General features: G+C 47.1%; 2 protein-coding genes and 3 non-coding genes across 9 annotated transcripts; 1 reads left to right on the forward strand and 4 right to left on the reverse strand.

The window, feature by feature from the left end:
* The first annotated feature begins 4 nt into the window (after positions 1 to 4).
* Positions 5 to 4,289, forward strand: RPA2 (replication protein A2). 2 transcript variants are annotated; one of them, XM_065857412.2, is made up of 9 exons: positions 5 to 219; positions 376 to 479; positions 558 to 659; positions 734 to 847; positions 1,708 to 1,782; positions 2,373 to 2,486; positions 2,780 to 2,890; positions 3,060 to 3,154; positions 3,675 to 4,289. In XM_065857412.2, the coding sequence occupies exons 1-9, from the start codon at positions 204 to 206 to the stop codon at positions 3,757 to 3,759; spliced, it is 816 nt and encodes a 271-aa protein (XP_065713484.1). In that variant the 5' UTR covers positions 5 to 203; the 3' UTR covers positions 3,760 to 4,289. The 2 variants fall into 2 exon arrangements, with proteins under 2 accessions (XP_065713484.1, XP_071655175.1); XM_071799074.1 differs by lacking the exons at positions 5 to 219; positions 376 to 479 and adding an exon at positions 275 to 375.
* A 1,203-nt stretch (positions 4,290 to 5,492) lies between these two features.
* On the reverse strand, positions 5,493 to 5,563 carry LOC136112656 (small nucleolar RNA SNORD99). Its single transcript, XR_010652929.1, has one exon. It is a non-coding gene; the product is annotated as a small nucleolar RNA SNORD99 (small nucleolar RNA).
* Positions 5,564 to 6,578: 1,015 nt separating this feature from the next.
* Positions 6,579 to 6,709, reverse strand: LOC136112649 (small nucleolar RNA SNORA44). The gene has a single exon (XR_010652922.1). It is a non-coding gene; the product is annotated as a small nucleolar RNA SNORA44 (small nucleolar RNA).
* A 412-nt stretch (positions 6,710 to 7,121) lies between these two features.
* Positions 7,122 to 7,266, reverse strand: LOC136112658 (small nucleolar RNA SNORA16B/SNORA16A family). The gene has a single exon (XR_010652931.1). It is a non-coding gene; the product is annotated as a small nucleolar RNA SNORA16B/SNORA16A family (small nucleolar RNA).
* Positions 7,267 to 11,481: 4,215 nt separating this feature from the next.
* On the reverse strand, positions 11,482 to 22,602 carry TRNAU1AP (tRNA selenocysteine 1 associated protein 1). Of its 4 annotated transcripts, none has more exons than XM_071798988.1 (10): positions 22,426 to 22,593; positions 19,735 to 19,817; positions 19,529 to 19,626; positions 18,827 to 18,926; positions 17,575 to 17,627; positions 16,704 to 16,835; positions 16,284 to 16,403; positions 14,682 to 14,844; positions 14,123 to 14,156; positions 11,482 to 12,920 (listed from the first exon to the last, which is right to left on the reverse strand). In XM_071798988.1, the coding sequence occupies exons 3-10, from the start codon at positions 19,612 to 19,614 to the stop codon at positions 12,784 to 12,786; spliced, it is 825 nt and encodes a 274-aa protein (XP_071655089.1). In that variant the 5' UTR covers positions 19,615 to 19,626; positions 19,735 to 19,817; positions 22,426 to 22,593; the 3' UTR covers positions 11,482 to 12,783. The 4 variants fall into 4 exon arrangements, 3 of the variants coding, with proteins under 3 accessions (XP_071655089.1, XP_065713430.1, XP_065713429.1); XM_065857358.2 differs by having other exon boundaries at positions 19,741 to 19,817; positions 22,426 to 22,592; XR_010652902.2 differs by lacking the exon at positions 19,735 to 19,817 and adding an exon at positions 13,456 to 13,618 and having other exon boundaries at positions 12,793 to 12,920; positions 22,426 to 22,602.
* Between the last annotated feature and the right edge of the window lie 980 nt (positions 22,603 to 23,582).

The following is a 23,582-nucleotide window of genomic DNA, read 5'->3' on the forward strand; positions in this document are numbered from 1 at the left end:
GCAGCCTTCCTCACCGCAGCGCCCACACTCAAAATGGCGCCTTCCGCCTCCCCGCGGCCTCCTCGTATTGGAAGGAACTGGAAGACGGAGAGCCGCGATTGGCTGCCGACCAGCCGAGCGTCGTCCACGGATTGGGCGAGAGCCGGCGGCGCGGGGAGACGCGGTGCGCGCGGGCTGGCTGGGCCCCGTGTTCGGCCGGCGCCATGTGGAGCGGGCACGGTGCGGGCCGGGCCGGGTTGAGGGCGGCGTGGGGCGTCCGAGCCCGGCGGAGACGCGGGGTCCGAGCCCGGCGCCTCGCACTGTGATGACGGTGGCGTTGGGGCCGGAGGGCGCGTCCCCACCTCCGCGTCACGGGCTCTGCCTCTTCCCGCTCAGGTACCTTCGATGGCGGGTACGACAGCTCGGGCCCCGCGGGCGGGTACGTGCAGTCCCCGGGGGGCTTCGGCTCCCCCGCTGGCACCCAGGGGGAGAAGAAGCAGGTAAGGCCGGGAGCGCGCCAGGGCCGGGGCAGGGCCGGGCGCTCCCCGCGGCGCTGACGGCCCCGCCGGCCCTTCCAGCGGATCCGCTCCCAGAGCATCCTGCCCTGCACCGTGTCGCAGCTGCTGGCGGCGGAGCACATGGGTGAGACGTTGCGGATCCGAGACACGGAGATCTGCCAGGTGGGCCCGGGAACGCGGCGGCGGGGAAAACCCCTCCCGGTTTCTAGGGTGGACTTGTCTCTTTTCCACTGCAGGTCACCATCGTGGGGGTCATTCGACACGCCGAGAAAGCACCGACAAATGTTCTCTACAAAGTGGACGACATGACGGCGGCGCCGATGGATGTCAGGCAGTGGGTCGATACCGATGTAAGCACCAGGTTCCTTATGGGCGTGCTCAGTTTTGAGGGAGAACTTCTCAGAACAGCCACGACTTTTTGATAACTGTTTTAGGAATAACACGCCTCTGAAAGCCAGGGCAGGTGCAGCTGCAGCAGAGATCATCAGTGCTGTTTATGACTTTTCTCTGACTTTTCTCCTGTTTTGTAATTCATATGTGGTTCTACAATAATTTGAATAATTTTTTACACTTTAGCTGCTGAAGCTCAACTGTTAATTCATAAATGAACTGAGGGGTGCGTGCTCAGTATCTTTGTCTAGGACAAGAGAAAACGGCATCAGGTTGCGCCAGGGGAGGTTTAGATTGGATATTAGGAAAAAATTCTTCATGGAAAGGGTTGTCAGGCATTGAACAGGCTGCCCAGGGCAGCGCTGGAGTCACCGTCCCTGGAGGGGTTTAAAAGGCATTTATGTGAGGTTCTTGGGGACGTGAGTTAGTGCTGGAGTTACCTTATGGCTGAACTTGATGATCCTGAGGGTCTCTTCCAACCTAAATGATTTTATGATTTTATGAAATACCAGGAGAGGGAGTGAGCAGAGATGGTTCTGTGTGGCCCAGTGACTAAGGCAAAGCCGTGTACTAATGGATATTGTCTTGTTTTTTGATGCATGCTGATAATTTTCACTGCTAGCACAGAAGGCCTGTAAAACTAGCCCATGTTATTTTTCTCTATTTTTCATTTACCGTTACGTCTACCTAACTGCTCTTGCTGGACACAGGAATGCATGTTGTTTGTCTTTGCTTGAGATAAGCCTCTTTTCCTAAATCATTTATTGTGATAATTGAGAAATGAAAGTGTGCATCAGCAGAAGTTTCCTTTCTCCATTAGGAGGCAGGTAGTGAGAACGTTGTGGTGCCTCCAGGAACTTATGTAAAAGTAGCTGGTCACGTCCGGTCATTCCAGGTAAGATCGTGTTGCCTGTCTCTGGCTTGAGCAGTGGTGTGAAGGATCGGTGTTGGTGGGCTCCCTGTGGAATATCCACTTAGTTGTAGTCTTTACTCATCCTTTCCTGTGGGCAAATCCTCAAATGATTTTTGCCAGGGTTGTATTTAATAACACTTTCAATTGCTCTTAAGTGCAAAGGACGGGGGACCCATTTAAGATGCTGTTCTGCACTGGCGCGTTGCTCACGGCGGAACAGACCACTGGCTACCAGCGTCTTGGGTGTTTGGGCTGTAGAGCCGAGATGAGGTTCTGTGTCTTATCACAAGCATATTATGTGATCCGGTTGCCTCACAACTAAATATTCTAATTAAATATTTGAATAAATATTCAAATAATGGTGCATACATTAAAGGAAAGTACAATTATTTACCAGAAAGAGAAGTTGCCCTGTGTGCATTGTCTTGCAAAATCACATATGAAAATGTAAGTCAGAAAACATTGGATTAGTTCTATGCAAACAAGCTCCTACCACCTCTGTCCCTGTTCCTGGAGAGAATGGTTGGGCTGGCTGTTAAACATGTTGCTGTGATGTTATTTTCTTCTGATAGAATACGAAAAGCTTGGTGGCATTTAAGATCATGCCTCTGGAAAACATGAATGAGTTCACCACACACATACTAGAGATTGTCAACGCACATATGATCCTCAGGAAAGGTTATATGGTACGTACTTGAAGATCCTGATTCCATCTCGGTCCTTACAGGGTTATCTCCCAAAGAGAGGGGCTGCTTGGTTTGTTGCAGAAACTGTATATGAGTTGTGAGGGCTGCAAAGCTTGAAGCTGTTGAAGAGCTTCAGTGAAGATGTGACAGGAATCCTGGCTTCCCTGGGGAGGCTGCGGTGCATTTTCAGCTGTTTCTTTTGGGCAATCAACTTCTAATTACTGTCTTTCTGAAATAAGACCTAGTCTGTGATGCCACGTGTCACCGCAGCGGTCTTATTCTCGTGATTGCAGCCAGCATCAAGAGTCCCTCAGTCGTTTTCCTCTGCTGGGGTGGTTGACATGGAGAGCTATGGAGGAGGCAGCAGCCTGGCTGTGAATGGACTCACAGCCCATCAGAGCCAGGTGGGTAGGAGCAGCTTCTCTAGGAACATGGCGGATGCTGCTGCAGCATCATGTGTGACAGAGAAACGCAAGCTCAGTTACTCTAAAAAGACAGTTCTTCCTCGACCTTGCTGTCCATTGATGTCAGAAAAGCTTGGCTGTGTACTAACGGTGGTTCTTGCTTTTCCAGGTGCTGAACTTGATTAAAAACTGCCCTGTCCCCGAAGGGATGAGCCTGCAAGAGTTGAAACTTCAGCTCCAAAATATGAGCATGTCAACAATCAAGTAAGTTTGTAGAAACAAGGGATGTTGTGGAAATCCAGATGGTCCTTCCTGGAGTCTGATAAAAGACAGAGAGGGAAACAGCAGACAACCCTGGATCCTTACTTCTTCAACACTGCCAGTGATTTCAGATGTTCCCAGTAGGTAGCGAGCCAGAACTTCTGGAGTCTGTAGCCACTTAGAATGAGCCATTGCCAGTCGAAGGGGTGATAGAAAGCTTCACTGCCTATTTTCAAAACAAGCTGTTGAGCAGTTCAGTAGCAAAGCAGGAGGTACCTGGCAGTCCTCCGGTATTTTCTTCAAGGGCTGCCCTGTTCTTTGCCCACTAGTCAAGATAGAATAGACTGTTTCTCCTTTGCTGTTTCTTGTAACTTCTCCCTGAGGCTTAAAAAAACATTGAATTCCAAAGACAGTAATTAATACAGGGGGGAACAGCAGGGATGGGGTCTATAAATGGGAAATCCCCGAGAGAAAGGTGTTGATAGGAACTACTTAGCAATTGTTTGTATTTTTTTCTCCTAAGGCAAGCTGTTGAATTCCTCAGCAGCGAGGGACACATCTATTCCACTGTGGATGACGATCACTACAAGTCCACAGATACCGAGTGAAGAGACTTCCAGAGGGATTTAGTTCTAAGCAAATGCTTGTCTGTGTATCGAGTTATCCTGCCAAGCTTTGCAACACAGACAGTGGTCTTTGCTCTTTCTATCCTATGAAGGTCCCGGTTACTCTGCGAGTGCCTCCTTGGAATTCAAGGACAAGCAGAAAGTCTCTTAGCTGGACTCAATTAAATGCTGTGATGATGTGACTGAAAGCGTAAACAGCCACAGGAAAACTGAACTCAAAGCTCCAGAGCCTTGAGTTTGGTTTTGTCTCCTCAGAGGGTGCCTGTGTTAGAAAGGAGAACCTCTTTCTGATCTTGTCTGGGCCGATTGTCTTTTGTTTCTAGAGCTGTTTCTCCTAACTCAACTTTTCATTCCATTTAATTCAAAGTGGGGTAGCAAAGGGTAGTATTCCACTCATGTACAGTAATCATGAGTTTAGTTTATGCATTTGGATTTATATTTGTACGAGGAGGTGATCTTGTTACCAGAGCCTTTGAATGTTTCCAATAAAATTTAACTGCGGTAGTCTTGCACATGTGCGCTTCGAGAGGCTTTTCTTCTGGAAAAAGATTTTTTTTTTTTTTCTTTAAACTATTTTTCAAGCATGAGAGAGAAAAACACAAAGCCAGGAAGCAGTAGGGTTGATATTAGTGATGTATCTGGATGGAGGCAACAGATTTGCATCTCCTGTCACCATCCCTGGAGGAGTTGAACAGACAACAGACACGAGGTTCTCAGGGATATGGGTTAGTGCCAGGATTGGGTTATGTTTTGACTGGATCTTCAGAGTCTCTTCCAACCAAAATGACTCAGTGATTCTAAACAGGGAGCAATCCAAGTTCTTCCCTCATGCTTTACTTCAGCCACAGTCCAGCAATGAGTTTTTCCCCCCGGAGAAGGAAAAACTGGATTCTGGGGGGACTTCAGCACCTGTTGGCCTTGCCACTGTGGTGGGTCTCTTGGTTGAAGCCTTGTACATCATACGGAGGCTGGGAGAGTTGGTCCAGGCTGGAGAAGGCTTTGGGGAGACCTTACTGTGGCCTTTCTGTACTTTCTAGAGGAGCTATATAGAAAATGGAGAGATGTTTGAATCAAGCTGAGCTTGAATGGACAGAGTCCAACAGGGCGTGGCACAGCCCAACAAAGCCCAGTAGGGCTCCACAGAGCCTGGCAGAGCCCGCAAGGCCCTACAGGGCACAAAAGAGACCCAGAGTTCAGAACAGGGCCCAGCAGTGACCTCCAGAGCTCTACAGAGCCTGACAGAGCCCTCCAGGACCCAATGGGGGAGAGGCACCCAAAACCTCAGGTGGAAGAAGCTGCTCGCATTTCACGAGTCAAGTTTCATCCGCATCACCCGGCAGGATGAGGATCCTCAGCGCCGCCCACCCCTGAGGGCCAACATACCCAAACATGAGCACAGGAGACTCTGCAAAAGTTTCAAGTGATTGTGTTTATTCATCCTGACAGTCTTGTCAAGAGAAAACTCCACAGAATGGATGATTCTTCCATCCCAAGTGTTTAAGAAAGCGCTGGAGAAGGACAAAGTCATCCGCTGCAGCACCGAAACCCTCAGGGAGCGGCTCATGTCAGCTCCACGCTCAGACCTGTAGAGGGGATAAAAAGTACAATCCAGTCTGAACAAGGAGCAGTTTGACTCAGTTTTGCTTCAGGTTTCACCTGGGTTAAGGAATTCCACGCCAGTGCCCCTCCCTGGAATATTATTTTGGCTGGTTCCTGCCTGGCCTCAGCCCCATATCCGCAGGATTCATCCAACAGTCTCCAGAGAAAGGAGTCATCACAGACCAGGCTGCGCTCAAACGGCACTGACACTCTGCCCTACAAACAGCCTACCCAATTAAGAACCTTTCTAATGAATCTATCATTACTAATATCAGGCATTGGAACAGGCTGCCCAGGGCACTGGTGGAGTCACCATCCCTGGAGGGGTTGAACAGACCTGAGACGAGTTTCTCAGGACATGGGGTAGTGCCAGGGATGGGGTGACAGCTGGACTCAATCTTAAAGGTCTTTTCCAACCTAAATGATTCTACAGTTCCCCTACAAAGCCCAGACTATGGGCTGGCCACTCCCAGCACAGGCATCTTGAACTGTCCTTTGTCCTCCAGGACCCGAGAGATCCCACTCAAAACACCACCCAGCAGTTACGCAAGACACTCACCTGCTTCCCCTGCGGTTCAGGCCTTAAGGAAACGGAATGCACGGGGGACTCATGAGCTCTTGGCTTTTTTCACTAAGCGAGTAATTCCTGAAAAAACACAGAGCTCCCAGTAAGTATCTGTGGAGTCAATGGGCTACTATACACTAGGAATCAACGCACCAGATCCAGCCAAGCAAACACCAGCCTGCAAATCTTCACAGCACCTCCACACCCAACCTTTATGCCGCCTCTTGAGTGGGAGTTTCACTCCCATCCCAGCCTTCCGGCAGGAGCGAGGCCAGCACAGGCTGTCTCCAAACTGGCCCTTCTCAGAGTGGGACTGCACGAGCAGAGACCAAGACCAGTTTGGATCTTATTTTTCCTCCTTTTTTTGACCATAAGATCGGTACTCAGATCTGATGGGAAAGGGATCTGGAGGGACGAGCCACGGCGCTGCAACACAGGGCTGTTCTCACCTCGCGTCTGTCAGGTGGGAAGGCCATGGGCTGAGCGAGCTCCAAAACATCAAGCGACCCTGGAACACATCACAAACACCCAAATGTCAGCAGCAAGCTCACCGGCACAAGTCACCCACACAGCCCATTCTAGAACCACCGCACCTTGGAGGAATAAACACAGTAACAGAATAACTACTCCTGAAAATATATATAGGAGGGGCGAGTGACAGCAATGGGCAGAAGAGGCCCAGCAGTCAAAGACCTTCCCGTTGCTCTTGCATGTAGTTGGAGACCTGAGGCTACTGCAGGGAGCCACAGCTCTTGGATAAACATGCAGAGTCATGGCCACCCTCGCCTGGAAAAGCTCCAGAGCCACAGATGCAGCCAAAGCATCAACCGACTGGCTCTGGATCAAGGTCTGATTCCCAGTTCTGCCACCAGCCGGGTCCAGTGACACGGGAGAGATCAATTTACTTTATTCCACATATGGGGAGATTTTAGAGCCTGAATCTCACATCTCACCTGCCCCATGCTGCTGAGCTGAAGCCATCACCAGCCGTCCTATGCACCATGATCACCTTCGATGCCAGGATGCTCCTGGGTAAAAGCAGAATATTGAGTTTCAGGTACATTTTTAAGATCAAAGAAGTATCTTAGAACAGAAAAGCTGCAATATCCACCACCTCCCACCTTCGTGCACCAATTTGGACCCCAGAAGCAGGTATTTGGCCTCCACACAGCCTCCCTGCCCATGTATCTTCCTGAGATGTTGCCGGACAGTTACAGAGGCTCAAACTGAGCGGCGACCGTCAAGGAAAAACCTTTTGCTCTCGGCTCCTTTTTGACCACATCTGCCACGTTACCAAGACAGACGCAGCTTCGATAGGGCCGCCCAGGCCTGCACGGCTCCTCCACCCTGCAGTCGCCTCTCCCGGGGTGGGTTTTTTTAAATTCATCCCACTGCGGGGCCACTCACTCACTCGCGGCGGGCCCGGCATCTTCCCTACACGCCGGGCCAAGGCCGCGCTGCCCCTCCGCAGCCCATCGGAGCGCCCCCGACCTGTCGCGTCGATGTGGTGGGGCCGAGCGGCGGGACAAACCCGGCAGAGGGCGGATGCCGGCGGATTGTCCCGCCACCTCGATCCTCCCGCAGCTCCCGACCGCCATCACAGACAGAGGGAGAAAGTGCGCCGCGGTGACGTTTTATAGGGCGGCAACGCGGGCGTTGATTGGTTGTTGGGGCCGCGTCCTCCCGCAGGGCCTTCTGGGAGTTGTAGTTCCCGCGGCCGACAGCCGCCTCGCCGCCATGTCCCCACACTCCCCAGGACATCAGCGCGTCCCCTCCTGCAGCACCAGCAAGGCAGGCAGAGGGAATCCCATCCTCAAGCACCCCCACCACGATCTGCAACCGCCCCACTTGCTCTGGAGGCTGCGCCACGCTCCCCCACCCCACCCAAAATAACCTCCATGTGGGACAAACCCCATTTCTCTCTTTTCTTCCCCACAAAGTGAAGGTCAGGGGTTGCTCTTCAAAAAGACAAAGGCAACAGCCACGTTTTTCCCATTTGTTCTTCCTTTTTGGAAGGCAGGGGGGCACACCCCACCCTTGGGGAATGGAAATAAAGCTTCTCGGAAACAAAAATGTTGCTGTCAAATAATACCTCTGTCCTGGCTCCTGATCCGTAATCAACGGAAAGGATTTTAAAAGAGCATTTGCCAGCTGGGTGGAAGGGACTGCTGAAATTCCTGCTGACGCTGAAGCTGTGGCCACTGTGAGAAATCGGGTTGAAAAACCCTAAACTGCTTCCTGCCCTGGAGAAAGTGCAAAAGGGATGAGGAGAAACAATGTTTAGTTTTTAATTTGTTCTGCGCAAAATTCACAGATCAAAAAATTCACAGTGCTCAGGAATCACCCTTTCAAGCTGGTAACCCCACCACAAACATGGATTATTACCAACAAAATAATCTCGATGCCTATTTAAAGTAGAAGTCAGTCTGGAAATGAGCCCCAAACCTTCTAAAAACAGCCCCTGTCACAGCTGAGGGGACAGGTTACAAACGTCTGGTCCCATCCTCCACAGATCCCACAGCTGCTCTGCCCAGGCGGGAGGCACTCCCGGGCAGCCTGGGTTCCCCTCAGCACAGCAAACCTTGAAATCTCCCTGTCAGATCCCAGGGCAGGACAGAAACCAGGAGCTCGTTGTAACAAAAAGCCCCCAAAACAAACCCCTCCCCAGAAATTCAAACCTTGGTAAACACCAAGTGTTTGGGAAGAGAATCTTCCAAATGCTAAACAGGCAGAAACCCCAAAGAACAATGCCGAAAACCAAAGGATGCTCAGTAGACTTCAGCCCATCATGAGAAGATGGACAGAGAGAAGATGGAGCAGAGAAAATCCCTTTGCACGTCTGTGGTGCTCGACCACAAGGTCAGCGAAGCCCTGATGACACCTGGGAGCATCACATCAGTCTGTTCGACGTGCGGTGTGGGGAGCAAACCCCGGCAGAGGCTGCAATTCCCAGCGCAGGAGAGGCAGGAGCAGACAAACCGCAGGGAAGCGCTCTCTGGAAAATTAACAGCAAGGAAAAGTATTAATTAATGATCCGGGTGGGCTGTGGTACCTCAGGGATCCCACACATGAGGGGACAAGCCCCAGCCACACAGAGATCTCCATCTATAGCATCATAACTGTGTTATCTACCACTGGTTTGGCCCTGGAAATTTTACAACAAAAGCAGCACATTGAGAAAAATGGGGTGTGCACCAACAAGCACCCCCAAACCCCTCCTTACAAACTGACTGTGTTTGGTAAAACCATTTTGATAACTGCTAAGGAAGAAAAGCAGAGTAACTTTAAAAAAACAACAGAGATATTTTCTAAAGAAATGCTCTAAGCAGGCAAAAAGGTCAAGCGAGCTTTGTCAGAGCAGTATTTTCTGAACTACGTCTATCAGTTTCTAAATGCAGCTGTTGCATTTAAAATTCATATCCTATCCTGATTTTGAATTAATTTCATGTCTAAACAAATCCCTAGTCAAATCCAGAAACTGGTGCATCCAGTATGCTGAACAAGATACGCTGGCAGATAACAAGGCTGGAAGGTAAAAATTCCTCCCAGATCTTGTTGTGCAGAAGCTGGGGATTAGCAAGGCAGTAACAAGAAACTGAGCAGGTGAAGATCAAGGATCTCCATTCCTCAAAAGGGATTCAGAGAAATACCTGAGGGTGTTTGGTGCTTCTCAGTGTGTGGGATATCAACCTGTCTCCTGAAACTGGTCCTAGAACAGGAATTTTCTCTAATCACACACAGAAAACATCATCGCCAGCCCCCGACAGACCCCTCGACCCATACATGGGGCTGCGCTGGCACAGACTCGCATTTGCTAAAGAAATGGTTTCAAACTCCTCATCCCGCTGGAAACCAGTCCGTATTTCTCACAGGCCACCCCTGTCAAGCTTTTAATTAAACACATGTTAACGGCAACAGGGAAGCCTGCAGCCTTGCAGTTTGACACTATGGAAATTGCTGCTTCACGCCCAACAGGAACGACGCCCACACCTTTGCAGCTCTGCAGCTGGCTCAGCGTTTTGCAGTCTGTGTAAATCAGACGGTAATCCCAGAGTCCCTGAATTTCCCAGTAATCTAAATTGGCTCGTGACAGCTTCGTCAAGAACGTTTGAGTCGTTTTTGTAATCGCTAGGAAATGTTGCATGCTGAAAGGCAGAATGCTCCATAATGCCTGTCGCAGGTTTTGATGCAATTTTCAAGAATTACATAATCCCAGTCAGCTGTGTTATCATCTGCCTTGGATTTCTTGCCTTTAGCACATGAAGATAAAAGCAGAATTTACCTTACCACACGGAGTCCTTGTCTTTCATCTTGTGTTGTGCTAAATGGTAATTAATCAGGGCTTTCCCTGTAGCCATCCACGAGAAACAAAATCCCACATTCTGTTTATCTTGGATTCCAAAACGCAAACCCTACAAAATCCAGGTGACTGGCTGCTTTGTAGCTCCACATAAAAGTATCCTCTGTGCTTCAGATGCTGCAATAGTGGCCGGGAGCTGAAAATAAACATTAATAAGTGACACACAGAAAAAAATTCAGAGGGATTAACAGCTCAACAGCACATTAGCTGAGATTCTCCTAAGCAATCCCAAAAGGCTGGCTCACACATCAAGGGACCATGGCCTAAAGCCTCATATCAACCTCTCTCCCAAAAGGAAATGTTTGAGCTTTTTTTAGCTCTGCAGCATCAGTAAAAACAAGCTGCGGTGGATAATCTTTGCTGGCCTCTCTACACCAAAAATCATTCTCTGCATAAGGGCTCAAGGGTCTCTACAAACATAGCTCTCCTGGACACCAGGGGATGCCACTTGTGATGGCTCAGACTCATCATTACCAGCTTTCTGCCACAAAAACAAAAGCCAAGAGCTGTGTGTTAGGAAATATTACACAGGGCACCAATGCTGGCAAGCCTTAGAACAGCAGCATACATTTACAGCGATAAAGTGTGACTTTAGGTCACCTCCCGTAGCAAATGAGAAGGGTTGCATTATAAAAGCTAAAATTTGGGGGGATAGGGAAAGGCAGGTCAAAAAGAGGAGAATTAAATGGGAACACAGTAACAGAATAACTACTCCAGAAAGCATTTAACAGCAGAACATAAAGAAATCCTTCTTTACATCACCTCTGAAACACCACTCCATGGAGCAGCCACTTTTCAAGAAGCAGGACATTACCTGAGTGTCCAGCCCCACTGAACAGCTACATCAGAGGAAAAAAAAGGCACTTTGCTCTCTTCCACCTCTCTGCTGCCTCCGAAACACAACCAGCACACGCAGGGAACATCCGTCTCCCTAAATTCAGAGGAACAGGGGGTTAGGACACTGTGAACAGCACAGTCAGATGCACAGGAGGAGAAAAAAATTCACAGCAGATGAGAATGCAGGGGGCCAGTAGTCCATTCCCACCCATTCAGAAATACGCTATTAATAAATCCAGCGTATGTCACCATTCCCCTCAAATACACAGTACGTTCACCATTGCAGTTGATAAAAAGACCACAGACTGACAAGATATCATAATTATGGACACAAACAAAGGTGTAGTAGAAGTAGGCTTTATGAAAGTATTTAAACTTTGTGGTAAATCTCTGCATCAACATGGGCAGGGAGGCAATTAAACGCTTTGCAGTCGCAATTTGAGTTACCAAACTATTTCTGGGATAGACATTTATTACAGGTAGTTTATCTGTTCTTATTTCTCAAAGAGCTTAAGGCACAAAAGCCTAAAAAGGGCTTATAACACATACATAAGTGCTATTATTTTCACTGTCACCTCTAATGCAACATAATATTAGCTTAAATATATTGCTTGTCCATTCGGCTTATACAACATCCAGTAGAAAACCATTTTCCATGTCAGCAACAATTTGTTGCACAATATATCTATTAGATTGCTCTGACCCGTTTTTGCTGCAAGATCTTCAGTTTCACCATATTCCCTCTGACAGGACAGTGGAAGACGCTATGAAATGTGAACATCTCAATGAGACTATCAAGGGGTGTCCACAAGGAAAAAAAAAGGCATGATACACAAAATAACATTTAAACAAAGTTGCTGGTAAAAATGTTTTAAACTGGTTGGCTGATGGGGATTATTTCTTCACACACAGATGGAGAGGAGAGGCAAACGTGCAAGAGATCACCGGGTAGAAAGCACCGGTTTGCAGTAGTTTTATAATGCTCCTTTCTGTCTTTTCTCTCCAAAACGTTCTTCAGGTAGATTCCTTATGAACACCGAGCTACAAACTTGCCAGCTCAAGATCACATCTTGATTAAGGTTAAGCAGAACATAAGCTTTTATCTACATGATTCTTTCCTGTACTCAAGTTACAGCAACCTCACCCAGCCACTAAAAAAGCTTTTGAGACATTTTAGTGGTATCCAGCAATGATTTTTTTAAAATAACACATTCATGAGAGTTGGGTCAAATGACTGAAGACAATTAAATGGGCAGCAAAACAGAAGGATGGGCAGGAACCAAAATGCAAAGGGTAATTTTACTTAAAAGACCAACATTTTTATTGTACGTTGGAGTAGAGTCTTTCCCCTGTGCCATTTCATCTGAAGTTTATAAATTACAATTCCCAAGAAGTATTAAGAGTTCATTTCAAGACAAAAGGAATCAAACTGTTGCAGTTCCAACTTCCACCATGAATAGAAAGTACCATGATGCTCCTACAATACTCGTTCTGTACAGGAAAGGCCACGGTCCTCCTGTACTTTGAGTACCAGACCTGGGTGGAGAAAAGGGCCACCCCTGACTGCTGCAAGATCCGGGTGCAGCACGACGGTCCGGAGCACGCTGGCCGTTTGTCACCCAGACACAGCGCCTCAGCAGCGAGGCTATAAGACGGCTGGAATCTCTGACGAGACAGTGTCCAAAGGCTGCCAATGACAGTCCATCAAGGCATCGTAGAGCTCTTCACTCTGTTCCATAAACTGTTTATTTGCTTCGTGCACGTCCAGCTGAGGTGTCGGATCTAAAGGTGGAAAGATAGACATGAATAGTTAACACATCAAATGTGTCAGGAAAAAAACACACCCTGTAAACATTTTAGTTTTATTATAGAATTATAGAATAATTTTGGCTGGAAGAGACCCTCAAGACCATAGAGTCCAACAGTTACCCCACCCTGGCACTGACCCACGTCCTTGAGAACTTCATCTCCATGTCCAACCCTCCAGGGATGGTGACTCCACCACTGCCCTGGGCAGCCTGTTCCAATGCCCCACAGCCCTTTTCAGGAAGAAATTGTTCCTAAATCCAATCTGAACCTCCCCTGGCACAACTTGAGGCCATTTCCTCTCATCCTATCACTTGCTACTTGAGAGAAGAGAGCAAAACAAATATGGGGGGAGTCACAAAACATTCCCAGCACTTGCCCAATCATGAACCTGACCAGACCAGCCCTAGTAAATCTTCCTGCAAAGGGATAAGAAATAACTACATCCTAATACATCCCTCTTTGCAGCGGTGATTGTTCCTATAGCAGAGTCAACAGAGAGAACGCATACCTGCACCTCGCAGCCCAGAGGAGCCACCTAAACTGCCCAAGGTGGGTTGGCACTAAGGCACCGGACTGCGAAGTGGAGGAGTGGAGACGCAGGCACACGTTCCATTCTGCTACCTCCACTACGGGGCCAGAGTGGATGGTTGGGGATGGTAGATCCTACGCTGCTGCAACAAGAGTCACCAGAGCTTGTCTGCCAAAGCCGCAAACACCTCAAAGCAGTTCACAGTTAGTAACCGAAGAAGTGTCAGCAACGCCCAGTGAATTACATACAAATATATCCCTTATTTTACAGTTGAAAGAGATGTTTGTGAAGTACTTTGGAGCTGGATACAACTCTGCCGCTACCAATGCACACTTAACATTTTGCAATAATCGACTCATCATACTCCCCAAGCCACTTGTAGGCTGTAAAGCTCGCCTAGTAACACCCACAACCTACAGCTCAGGTTATCAATCAGTTTCAGTCCTGAGAAGGTTCAGGCTAGGAACAGCAGCTATAAAATAAGGATGCTATTGCGCTAGGTGATTGTGACCCACTAATCTTCTCAGACCTCAGATTTACCCAAAGATAATGGTATATTATACACTGCAATTAAGGGTCAGTTTGAGAAACACTATCTCTAATCAGTGCAGAGCAATGACTTCGATATCGAATTAAAGAAACATACCTTCCAATGCATCCTCACCAACTTCTTCATATGTCTGCAAGGAAAAAATAAACATCAGGACAGCAGATATTTATATTTTCCTTTATAAATATCATCTGTTGATTACTGCTGTCATATACCGACTTCTATACCTAAGTGATTATAACAGAATTCTTCTCGTATAAGCCCCACGTTCCTCTCCCAACAGACTCCACAGCAGAAATCCCACGCTAAACTTTCAACAGAGGTAGCAGTTCTTCAATCCTGATCTGTTTTCTCCTCTAAAACAAAGCTTATGAAGGATGCCAGAAGGCAACATTAGCGCTGCCCCTATCAAGAGAACCATTCTAACATGACAATTCTCTTAAGAGACCCTTTGTGCTCTCCAGTCCCAGCAACAACTCCCACCCCAAGGCAAGATACATACCAGGCTCTGCTAATTAGTTTTGTTTCCTCATCAAGCAGTTCCAGTAAGACCCCAGAACTTGACAAGAAAATGTGTTTATCACCCTTTTTTTTAAGCTTCATTGTGTTTCTGTACTGACAGAGCGAGGACACCGAGGACATCGTGTTCTCCTACCTGCATCGTGCTCTGCGTGTAGCCGTACTGTGGGTAGCTGTAGCTGTAACTGCCCGTGTTCTGGTCATAGCCCCACTGGGCGTAGTAGTTGTGATATTGTTGGTAATATTGGTTATAATTATAGTTGTACATCTGGTTGTACTCCATTGATTTCACACGATTACTTTAAAAAATAAAGCAGGAATGAGTTGCAAATAAGGCAGAAGAATTACAAAAAAAAAAAAACAGTAGAAGAGCTTAAGATAAAATATGGTACATAGACAAGGCTTAGTCTAACATGCAAATTTCAGTCTTTACAATACATTCACTATTTACTGCAGCAGTATTTATCATTTGCTTACATTTGCAGAAAGAAATAAGTGGTTTAAATTTAACGCCCTTTCCTGTATTCATATTCACCTTCATTAATAAAGATTGCTTCCATTCTTTACGAGTTAATTTAGTTTCACTTCCTGGCTTTGGGAAGGAGAGTTCAGGACTGTGAGCCTCAGCTTAGAACAATCCTGAACCAGGACCCAGATTCTGTGGTCCCTTTTTCCTTCTGATAAATAGGATGAAGTTAAGCACTCTGTAGCTTCCTGACACAAGGTATTGAGTTTGCTTTACATGAAGAGCTAAAGACTTCGAGCCTTGGAAAAGAACTGGGGTTTTCCTTACTAAAAATGGACAAAAACCTCTTCCTTCTGCCACAGATGCCCAACCAACAACTGGCTGTCCCCATTCCCACTGAACTGGGTGGTCTCCAATGCATAGTTGGAAGAGCTCACCAAGTAAAAAGGACTACAAGTAATTAAAGAAATACATTGAAATAGTCTGTGAGCTGAGCAAAATTCCCATTCCTTGCCATAAAGTGGCAGCATTCCCAAGGAACTGGGAATCTCACCTGATTAGCAAGATTTGAAGTAATGAGATGACAAACATTGCTTGGAAATGAAAATATGTCACACATCAAGCTATGTCTAATGATGAAATTAGTGAGAAGTAGGAAGAAGGAAACAATCTTCTCACCACGATACACCCCCTTTTCCTGCTTTTCTCTTCCTTATCCCCCCAAGACTTCTGAGGTCACTGAAAATCTAAATATTATTCAAATAGGGAGCAATTACTATTATTCATATTACCCTAGTGCTATGAGCCCCAAGTCAGACCAGGATCTCATTGTATCAGGTTCTGAACAAACACAGAAAAAAAAGTTAATCTCTGCCCCAAAAGACTTATATTTAGTAGACATTATAATAGAATTAGCAAGGTAATTGAGCTTTGTGATCCAGAAATCAATAAGCAGATTCAGATTACTTCAATTTAATGCAAAGGAACACATACTTTAAAAATAATAGTATTTAAATACAGTGTGTGTACATGTGTGTGTATTTCATAATGTATACAATTAAAAACAGTGTAAAACGTTTAGTCTTGATCTCATGTAATTTTTTAAAAATTCCTGTGCGTTCTGATTCTCCAGCTACTTTACTATATTTCTGAGTACTCCTTCACTTTGTGATGGAAACATTCAGGAAGTGCACCCAAACCACTAAAAGACATTTATAAATACATGTAATTCCACATCATCTGATACAAACGCCTGGCTGCACTTATACTCACGCTTTTGGTATAGCCACACTCAAGCGTACAGGTTTAGAGCCCAACCCCACAGCTCCTTGACACTCTGTCAGCGCCCTTTTCTGTTCCAGTTCATCTGTGAATTTCACGAAGCCATAACCTCTGCAGAGATACAGAGTAACTCATATAAAACAAGAACAAAAAGCCATGCCACTTTAAAATAATATTTACAGTGAAGTCAAAATTCCGTTTGAAAAACATAGTAAATGAAACACTTTTGCTGGGGCTGTCCCTGCTCTCAGTAATGGCTCTCCTTGCATCTCTGAGTATTGAAAATTCTATTATTTCATGGTCGCTGTGCCCCAGGCGGCCTCCAACCACTACATCTCCCACCAGCCCTTCTCTGTGAACAGTAGGTCCATTGTTGCAGCGAAGTGAAAGATTGAATAAAAGATGACTTACCTGGATACTCCTGCCTGGTCCAAAACAACTTTTCCACCTCTACATGATGGATAAACTTTAACAAAAAATTCATATAACATGCCATCATCCACATCAGGAGTCAAGTCTCCCACAAAAAGTGAATATTCTGGACTAGAGAAATCAAAAGAAAACTTCTTGAGCACAATCATACAAGAGAAAGGTCTGCTAAGTAACAGCGAACAATTTCCAATATATTGTTCTTAAATTATATGAATTACGATACATAGACGCTAGAAAGTTTAAATATCTCAAAAGACACTCCTGACAACCTGGTGTGCCAAAGGTAAAGCATAAAACCAACAGGCAGCCTAAGTTATCCTCTCTCTGCTAAAGACAAGCTGCTGGAATCAGAAAGGTTATGCTACCCATCTGTACTTTCAGAGTAAAAAGAACTGCTAAGAATTAGTTACCAAATGTAAATCTCATTCTTGTCCCTGTCTGTTGTGCCTTGATTCTAATCTAAAAAGATTTTTAAAAAGATCTATAATCATCTAAAATAAAAATATAATTGCTGAGATATGACTAACTCCAATAACCTGCAGGACTGTGCTGCTTTCATCCTTTTACACACCTGCCCAGACCGGTGTTATTGTTACTTTGACTGTGTGAGCATTTCTGGGCAGGCGTTACGAAAGGGACTTGCGTTTTTAATTATGGGATTTAGTTATCTGGCGCTGCTGGATGAAATAGTACAAATCTCATGAGTGCTCTCCTATGCAAATTTTCTAGCTCTATGTCTCACCAAGCCATTATGAATTTGTAGTTTTATATGTTTTGAATCCTCTTTGCAAGGTAATTGATAAAGAGACGTTAAGAAGGCAAAACTAATACTTGAATATTGAGTGTTTACCTGTTATCGGGTTGTTTTCCATATGTTGCATAATTCAATTTAAATCGCTTTGCCTGAAACAAGGCAAAAGTTAATCCATACATTCAAATGTGCTCATTTAGTAAGATCTAAAACTAAGGTTTTCCTGAAAGCCTGACGTGCCATTGAACACTGGAGGCCTCCCTAAACTTTGCACCTGGTTTTCTTTTTAAACAGGTTTCCAGGAACCCACATTTGTGTTCCTTGGCACATCTGGAACTCCCCACCCCCAGCCTACCAGGGTTCAGCAACTTGTATTTAAAAGTAAATAAAAGAGTGGGCTACATTCAGTTTTCTGCAAACAAGAGAAAAAAAATCTAAATACAAGAGATGAGCTGGACAGCTGCCTGCAGTGCACTGATTCAGGCTGCCCATGCTGGATCTCTGTAATTCTCTCCATGTGTTATATAAATCAATTAAATCATTGAATTGATTAATTCAACCAGTTTACCTTCCTATAGCACACTGTAATCGAGGTTATTCTAGAGCTGCTGTGTGAACCAGTCACCCTAGTGATTGCAGCCAACTCCTGTGGGTACAAGGGACAGCTGTGTCCGCCGTCCCATTTTAATCTACCACACACTCGAGTCAACATCCTAAAATTAGCCTCTATGACTATTTCTCCTCTTCTTCCTAACTACACAGCTTTTACGTATCTGAGACATTTGTTACGTGTTGCAATTATACCATGGACTAGCTCTTTCTCCACTGCAAATGGTTTTTAATAACTTTTGTTTGCTAAGGGCCCAGAATAATGTAAGGCTTAAAAGTCATGTTTCTCTTGCAAATGAAAGTTGCTCAAAACCCAGTGAGAACTTGCAAATTCATCCTGTACATCTATAACATACACATTGTAACAAATTAATGTGGAACTACAAATGAGGAGAGAGGGAAGGATGGTGGTGGGTATAGTCAATGTATCTTTTCCTTGTTCTTCTCTGCTTTCTCATTAGTCCAACTTTGGTAATAGTAGAAAGGCTCAGAAATAAAAAGAAAACCACCTCACATTTCTGCACCTGGATTTTATCCAGACATTCACACAGAAATGAGTGTTTTTCCAACAATTTTCTGAGCAAGAACATTAATAGTTTTATGTTTCTTAATTAAACTATAAAGAGAAGAAGGATCCCAGTGTGCTAACTGCAGATTTGTCTGTAATCATTCAAAACACAGATTCCACACTATCTATTCCTTCCCAGTTTTGCTTCCCAACTGTCTGATTTCACTTACTTACCGGTGTAGCACCAGGAAGCGGTTTTCCATTGATTTTGTGTAAACATTTCTCTGCAGTAGCTAGATCTGCAAATTCTACAAAGCAATAGCCTGCTGGAATTCTGAACATAGACACAGAGAGAAAGATTTCAGATTTAAAACACATTTGAGGAGGAATATTATATTTTTATATAACTAGTAGGGAATTTGCTATAGTTGTAATAATCAGAACTACTTCTTTTTCATAGTATAAACATTAGCTATCAAAAAGAAGCTGGGAAAGTCATCTTGGCTCTTAAGCAATAGCTCCTACTTACCAGTAAGTCATGTCAACATAACATAGAAAATAGTTGTGGTCACAATTCTTTTACTCCTTACTTTCACTGACTGTATAAATTTCACACTCAAGTTTAAACAATTGAAAACTGAAATTACGACATTTACGAGAATAAGAAACTATTCTGCCTACAGTCACTCCTTTTATTCCAAATGACTTCAAAGGGCCCTCATATCACTCCTTCTAAAGTCAAACTTCCCTCAGTTTGTTGATGAGGAAGTCGAAGAGTCCTCTCCATTGCTATCACCAATATACTCGTATTGTAGGCAGCAATGGTAAAAAGCTCAAAGGGAAGATCATTGTAACATGGACAGGACCAAAGTGATGCCACGCAGAGGGCAAACGGTTCAATCCAAATGCAAACTGAGAACAAGCATAAACAGTTACCCTGTCAACCTGTTTCGAATGATTTTTACACTCAGTACAAGCTCTCCCATGGTGGCAAAAGCTCTTGAAACAAAGTTTTCATCCATATATGGCTCCAGCTATAAAAGCAAAAAAAAAAAAAAGTTAGACCAAGGCATCTACAAATAGGAGAAAATATGTGTCAATGTCACCCTAAGCAGTTAAAACATGATTGAGAAGTATTTTACCCTTACACTTCAAAAAGAAGACTCATTTAAGAGGGTCGATGCCACTCAAAACCAGCAGGCATGCATGAACCAGGCTCAACAGTCTGCAAAGTGGAACCCAAGAGACAGCATGAATTTCAGAGAACAGGGAGCTTTCACAGAAGGACAAAAGCCACTCAGAAACATACAGTAACAAACAGAGCGGTCACTACACAGAGCAGGGGACAAGGAGATGGCAGGCTCCTTCTCAGTACGCACAGGGAGGTTGGGCCAGCACTATCAGTACGCGAGGTGGGGCACAGCCTGGGGTGCTGTGACGTTGCGTACCACAGCCCCCACTGAGCTAGGCAGAGATCTGCAGAGCTGTGTCTGCCTCGTGTAACTGCGGAGCAGGGCAGCGCTTGGAGGGGAAACCTCGACTCACGTCCCACAGTAGGTCTGTGATTTGTGCTGCAGGTGGGTGCACTGACCATGTCCATGTCACAGGTGAGAGGGTGGCAGTGTGTACGTCAGAGTGTATGCGAAGTGCAGGGCAGCGGTGCTGTAGATTTAAAACAAAGTATGAAACAGCACCGCGATTTGCACCAAATCTGTGATGGACTGAGACAAAAGGATGCAACAGAAAGTGGAGGAGGGAACTAACTGAAATGCAGGTTTTGTACAATACACAGACTGATGTGGAGCACTGTAGGTGACAGCTAACACAAGGCTGGGGTGTGGGATGTATATACCTATATCTCCACATATATCTGTATATACACCTGCGTAAGACAGATGGCCTTGTGGTAACTGACAACTCTTGAGCATGTCTGTGTGTCTGTCATGTACCAGGTGGCTCCTTCACTTGTGTGTGTGACAGAAGGTGGGGACTGGTGTAGTATGCAAGAGCAGGTGACCATATTGCACTCACACATGCAAAAGGAGGTGTGAGCGCAGAGCAGAAAGGGTTCTGTCACCTGTGTCAGAAGCAGGAGGTGGCACTATTCTGTACAGTTGTGTCTGTGGTGTGTGTGTGCAGGAAAGCCAGACTCGTAACAGCAACAGGTAACTGTTGCTTGGAGCTGTACGTGTGTGTTTCAAAAAGCTTGTGAGAGAGCTAACTGAAAAAGATGACCTTATGGTGGAAAGGTGGTAGATGATAATTCTTTTCGTGGGTAAAGAGAAAAGGGACTCTACAGAGCATGTCTGCAGGAGTGGCAGGGAGCGGAAGACTCCCTGATCTGTCAGTGTATGTGTGCAATGCAATGGCAAACTCGCTGTGTGTGTACAAGTGAAAAGCTGTGAGTGGGATCCTCAATGATGTGCTGGGTTGTGTGTGCACACGTCTGAGAGAGGTTGAGGAAGACTATAAGATGCATGCGAATGTGCAAGCAGGACTGTGCAACATGCTGGTGTGAGTCTGTAAGAAAGTGGCTGGAGAAAGACGTACATGCAAGTTAACTGGCAACATGGGAACTGTGATACACTGGTGTAACTGCATGTGCATGTATATGTATGTATATGCAGGTGCATACAAGCACGTGGCAGGCAGCAAGGACACTATGGCACAGCAGTGGGATTTGTATATGGGACCATGTAAAAGTGGCAGAGAGTGCAGACACTACAATACAGCATAAGCACATTTGGGCGTGTGCGTGGGTGGCAAACCACAATATGCTGGGTGTGAGTACACATCTGCATGTATGAAAGTGCGTGTGTACAGCAGAAAGAAGTAAGGGACACAGGTGCACGAGTATGAAGGGGCGTGCAAAGGGCAGACAACAAGTGGCATCATCTGAGTGTGCCCACAGTGTGCAGGTGAGCAGACAGCGAGAGGCACCCGCAGGTGAAGGAGTGAGTGTGAGCATGCTGCCAGGTGCACATGCAAGCAGGAATGATGGAAATACTGGGTGGAGCAAGTGCTTAGGAGTGTCTGTGCACACAGGAGAGTGCAAATCCTTATAGGCGTGTGAGGGCATCTACATGTGTGCACGGCCAGCAGTGAGGGATGTTCTTAGGTGCCTACAAGCGCGCAAGCACAAGCGTAAGTGCCTACAAGTGTGAGCACAAGCATGCCAGCCTAGTAGCGTGAGTGCAAGCATGAGAAAGCACCTTAGAGCCTCTGCCTGTGAGCATGTAAGTGCCTAAATAAACCCTAACAGCGTGTGAGTGTACAGGCTAATGAGTGTGTAAAGGAGTGTGTAACAGAGCATAAGCAGGGAAACATGGGGACATGTCAGTGCTCATGAGCGTGCCTGCCCACTAATGTGAGCACAGGCAGCAGGGGACACTGGTGTCAGTGTGATGAGTGTGCCTGTCACCCTGGCAGCGGGCAGGTAATGGGGGTCACGGAGCAGGGTGTGTGTCTAACTGTGTCTCTGAGCACATAATTGCTCACAAACACACCTGCTGGGCTGGGGTTTGCATCTCTGAGTGTGTGTTCGTGTGTCAGTGTGTGTCAGCCTGCGTGAGCCTGACAGAGTGCAAAGGAGTGTGTGTGGGACAGTGTCAGTCGGCTCGAGAGTTAGTGTGCGTGTGGCTGTGTCGATGTGTGAAGGTGTCGGTGTGAGGGGGTCAGTCAGTCGGTGTGAGGGGGTCAGTCAGTCGGTGCGCCCCAGCCCGCGGTCGCCTCAGGCCCAGCCGCCCCAGCCGCTGACCTCCCGCCTCCCGCCCGCCAGGCCGCCCCGCTGCCCGCCTCACAAAGCCCCGCGCGAGTCCCGGCCGGACACTCACGTCCCCCATCCATAGGCTGGCGGCCATGCTGCTCCCGCAGGCCCCGGGGCGGCCTCAGCGGGGCCGTGGCTTTCGCCTCCCGGCTCGGCCCCGCCGCTGCCAGTGCCGCCTCACGCCGAGCCCAGGCCCGCTCCGCCGCCGCGCTACCCCGCCGCCTCCTCCGCGGCGCCCGGCGGGCGGACAGAGCGGCGGCCCCGCCGCCACGGGCGCCCCGGCCCGCGGCAGCGCCCCCTGCCGGCAGGAGGAACGACAACGGCGCAGGCAAGGGACGGTGACGAGAACGGGGGGCGCAAGATGGGGGCGGGTGTGAGGCGGGGAAGAGGGTTGGGGATATTTGAGGAGGTTTTGGGGCGGCGGGAGGAGGTCATTTTGGGGTTCTTAAAGGAGGCTTGGGGTGTGTGGAAGTGGCTTGGGGTGTGGTGGGGTGTGAGTGGGCCTGAAGTGGAGGAGATCAGGGGTCCGAGGCTGGTGACTGAAGGAGAAGAGGCCACTGCACGTGGTTTACAAAGACACACGCTTGCTGGCAATGTCAGCAGAAGGCGAAAGCCTCAGTGTGGCTTACTGAGATGAGGAGGTAAAACTGCTACAGGGTTCAAGATGTGGTTATGCGCTCTGGGCTGTGTGCATGTGAGCCGGTCAGTATTTTGGCATCACCCAACGCTTTGTAAGCCCCTGTACCCTCTTTTGGAAATCCAGGCACGGGCCAGAGCTGCTCAGGCACCGGCTGTGGTTGTGCAGCCACCGCAGCACACCATGAATCCCGCCGATGACGACAGGGACGCTCCAAACCCCGTGCTATTATTGCCTCTGTGGCCGCTGCGCCCCAGGGAGCAGAGGTCTTGCTGCTCTGCTGCGGCCCGTGGGAGGGCAGCACAAGGCCGCTGGTTCTTGGTTCTTTTCAGGCCGTGAAATCGGGCATTGTTACCGTGGGGTTTGAGCAGCACGGAGCGACAGAGCCCAACCTCTGAACCTTCGGAAGCCATGTGGGAATTTTCCCTCGAATCTTGCCCCGGAGCATTCTCGCTCCAGTGACTAATGTGTGAAACCAACCAGGAGTAGAATGAAAAGTTGTTCACTCTGCTTTTCCCTGCAGCCGAAAAGTGAACATCGACTCTTAGTGCATTTCTGCAGGAGACAGTGAAAATCCTTGGTGCTGG

Source organism: Patagioenas fasciata, chromosome 25 (assembly GCF_037038585.1).
Source record: "Patagioenas fasciata isolate bPatFas1 chromosome 25, bPatFas1.hap1, whole genome shotgun sequence".
NCBI classification, from domain to species: Eukaryota; Metazoa; Chordata; class Aves; order Columbiformes; family Columbidae; genus Patagioenas; species Patagioenas fasciata.

Bases quoted from the DNA above. Each gene is read 5' to 3' on its own strand.
- TRNAU1AP (XM_065857357.2), bottom strand. From the start codon at position 22,452: ATGGCCGCCAGCCTATGGATGGGGGAC. The intron at 18,927-19,528 runs GTAACTGTTTAT...GTCTATGTTCAG, and splicing joins ATTCGAAACAGGTTGACAGG to AATTCCAGCAGGCTATTGCT. The intron at 16,836-17,574 runs GTAAACACTCAA...TGATTTCTCTAG, and splicing joins GGAAAACAACCCGATAACAG to TCCAGAATATTCACTTTTTG.
- RPA2 (XM_065857412.2), top strand. The intron at 848-1,707 runs GTAAGCACCAGG...TTTCTCCATTAG, and splicing joins GGCAGTGGGTCGATACCGAT to GAGGCAGGTAGTGAGAACGT. The intron at 2,487-2,779 runs GTACGTACTTGA...TCGTGATTGCAG, and splicing joins TCCTCAGGAAAGGTTATATG to CCAGCATCAAGAGTCCCTCA.